Source organism: Triticum dicoccoides, chromosome 7A (assembly GCF_002162155.2).
Source record: "Triticum dicoccoides isolate Atlit2015 ecotype Zavitan chromosome 7A, WEW_v2.0, whole genome shotgun sequence".
NCBI classification, from domain to species: domain Eukaryota; kingdom Viridiplantae; phylum Streptophyta; class Magnoliopsida; order Poales; family Poaceae; genus Triticum; species Triticum dicoccoides.
In genome coordinates, this window is record NC_041392.1 from 689,576,643 (window position 1) to 689,579,340 (window position 2,698).

The window sequence follows — 2,698 nt, forward strand, 5'->3', positions numbered from 1 at the left end:
TTGGATACTCACGTCTGTGAGCTGCTATATATCTAGTCTTCAGTGTCATTACTTGGCCGAGGAAACTCATACATAAAATGCAGGGCTATAAAATGGAACGCCCTATGATGAGAGTGACTAGAAGATGGTTGCCAATAGAAAAGAGTGGCTGAGAGATGATTCACTGGAACAACTTAATATGTTTATGTATTTCCTTGGCGATATATGTATACAGGGTGGCAAATTAAGTGGGTATGACTAGTTTAGTTATATAGGATAACTCACATAGTAGGAGAAGCAATTACACAATAGGCAGCAGCAAGTCACCAACACGGTCAAGTACATGATTATACAGCAAGAAGCGGAAACAACATACAAGTAAGTAGGAGTACATGATAGTAGGAGTAGTTTTCTTCTGAGAGAGAAAACAGAATGCTACGTAATTGAGAAACAAGAACGGCGGATTTATTTGTGATAATTAACGACATCACTGATGAGACTGCGTGGATCACTTCGTCTCCTCATCCTTGGATAAAATGCTTACCATGAAGAACTGCTACATCGCCTTGTCTGCTTCTTCGTTTTTCATTTCTGGCGCCTCCTTTTTTGCATTGGTTTTCTTGCCCTCGAGGAATTGCTTAAGCACCTGCAGCGCTTGGCCGGCGTCCTCCTTCCGGAGCAGCATTTCGGACACCTCGGCCGGTGTCACGTCCACCGCTTTAAGCAGTTGCTGTATCTCCGGAAACAGAGGGTGGTCGTCGACGAGGTGGTAGTTCCGGGCCAGCGTCCTGAACGCCTCCCAGCGGCAGTAGCCCATTTCGACGTGCATGTCCATGCGCCCTGGCCGCAGCAGGGCCTGATCGAGGCGCTCCTTGTAGTTGGTGGTGAAGATGATGATGCGCTCCTCGCCGCTCGTCGACCACAGCCCGTCGATGAAGTTGAGCAGCCCTGACAGCGTTACAGTATTCTGCTTTCGTTGTGGTCGCTGCCGCCGGGGGGTGTTGTCGGGGTCGGCGGCCGGCTCCGGCATGTTGCGGCTGCCTTCCTCTTCCCTTGACTTCTTGGCGTCGAAGCAGCAGTCGATGTCCTCGATGACGAGGATGGATTTGTTGCGCATGTTGATGAGCAGCATCTGGAGCGCTGAGTTGTCGGGCACCACGGAAAGGTCGAGGTCGTAGAGGTTGAACCGAAGGTAGTTGGCCATGGCGGCGACCAGGCTTGACTTGCCGGTCCCGGGCGGGCCGTAGAGCAGGTACCCGCGCTTCCACGGCTTGCCGATCCGCAAGTAATACTCCTTCCGCTTCAGGAAGCGGTCGAGGTCGTCCATGACGGCCTGCTTGAGCGACGGGTCCATGGCGAGCGTGGCGAAGGTGGCGGGGTGGTGGTAGTTGATGCCGTGCTGCCACGATGCCCCGTCGTTCTTGGAGATCTTCAGCGCGCGGGCACGCATCCGCAGCTGCTCCGCGGTGGACATGACGAAGGGTACGTACCGCTCGCTCACCGTGTCGGCGTCCTTGGCGTCGAAGCTGAGCTTGAAGTACTCCCCGGTGGTGCCGTCCTCGCCGCGGCCTGCGCGCACATACTTCCACACGACGTCGACGCCGTCGAAGTGGTCGCTGGTGGAGCCGTCGTGTTCCAGGCACAGAAGCGTGCTCCAGCTGCTGCTGCTCCGGTCAGGCTCCACGGGAAAGAGACCGAGGCCGAGACACGGCGTGGTGCGCGGGCTGATCTTGGTGGTCAGGTACTTGCGCGCGGCGTCGAAGAGCTCGTTCTCGCTGTACCCGGAGTCGAAGTCGCGGCGGATGACGAGGGCGTGCCGCTCCTTGTCAGAAGCGCCCAGTCGGGCGCGCACGAACGCTGCGGCCCGGCCGAGCGCGGCACGCAGCTCGGGAGGGAGGATGTCCCGCGCCATGCCGCGCGCCAGCATCACGTAGCCGGCCACCGAGGCTGCCGTGCCCAGCGCTTTCTTGCAGGTGTCCAGCACCGTCAGTGGCAAGCTTTCCATGGCTAACTTGCTACGATACCAACAACAGTCCCCTCACAGACGGTGCTGATGTGTGTTTTGAATGTTGATAATGTTCCGCTCTATTTATAGACAAGGCACGGTGACCATGATGTACGAGGTTTCCAAGAGATTTTGTGTCTAACGTGTGAACGTTTGACTCTAAGTCTCATTTCATGTGTCCCACGTGCTCCACAAAAATAACTACTCCCTCCATTTCGAATTACTTGTCGCAGGTATGAATGTATCTAGATATATTTTAGTTCTAGATACATCCATTTCTGTAACAAGTAAAACGGATGGAGTAATTAAGAACTACTCTAGCAAAGTTATCTTATTGATCCTGTCGGCATACATACTAACCGTCAACATGGCGATTTTTGTCGGCTCTAGTAGCACCATCCGGAAGCGTGCCTACTAATTGCGGACGGCCGCGTGCCGACTACCCGCAGCCATTAATGACACCCCCTTCCTCCCTCCATGTTTTCGCGCCGCCCCTTGGCTACAAAAAAGCCGTTGCCATGGCGCAATGGCTGACAAGCTCCAGCTAGAACACCACCACACCCTCCCTGTAGCCATGGCCGAATAGCTTCACCCGACCCGAAATGGGTGCATCTCCCGAAGGAGGAAGAGCGGATCCTGGATGAGGCTACAGAGGAGGAGGCTGACCTCATCACTGAGAAGGAGGTAGACGATCGCCTTTACGTGCTTGAGGTG

At 54.9% G+C, this 2,698-nt stretch overlaps 1 protein-coding gene across 1 annotated transcript; it reads right to left on the bottom strand.

The window, feature by feature from the left end:
- Window positions 1-265: 265 nt before the first annotated feature.
- Window positions 266-2,023, bottom strand: LOC119327427 (AAA-ATPase At3g50940-like). Its single transcript, XM_037600535.1, has one exon. It carries the CDS (start codon window positions 1,982-1,984, stop codon window positions 536-538), a length of 1,449 nt encoding a protein of 482 aa, XP_037456432.1. The 5' UTR covers window positions 1,985-2,023; the 3' UTR covers window positions 266-535.
- Between the last annotated feature and the right edge of the window lie 675 nt (window positions 2,024-2,698).

Bases quoted from the DNA above. Each gene is read 5' to 3' on its own strand.
- LOC119327427 (XM_037600535.1), bottom strand. From the start codon at position 1,984: ATGGAAAGCTTGCCACTGACGGTGCTGGACACCTGCAAGAAAGCGCTG.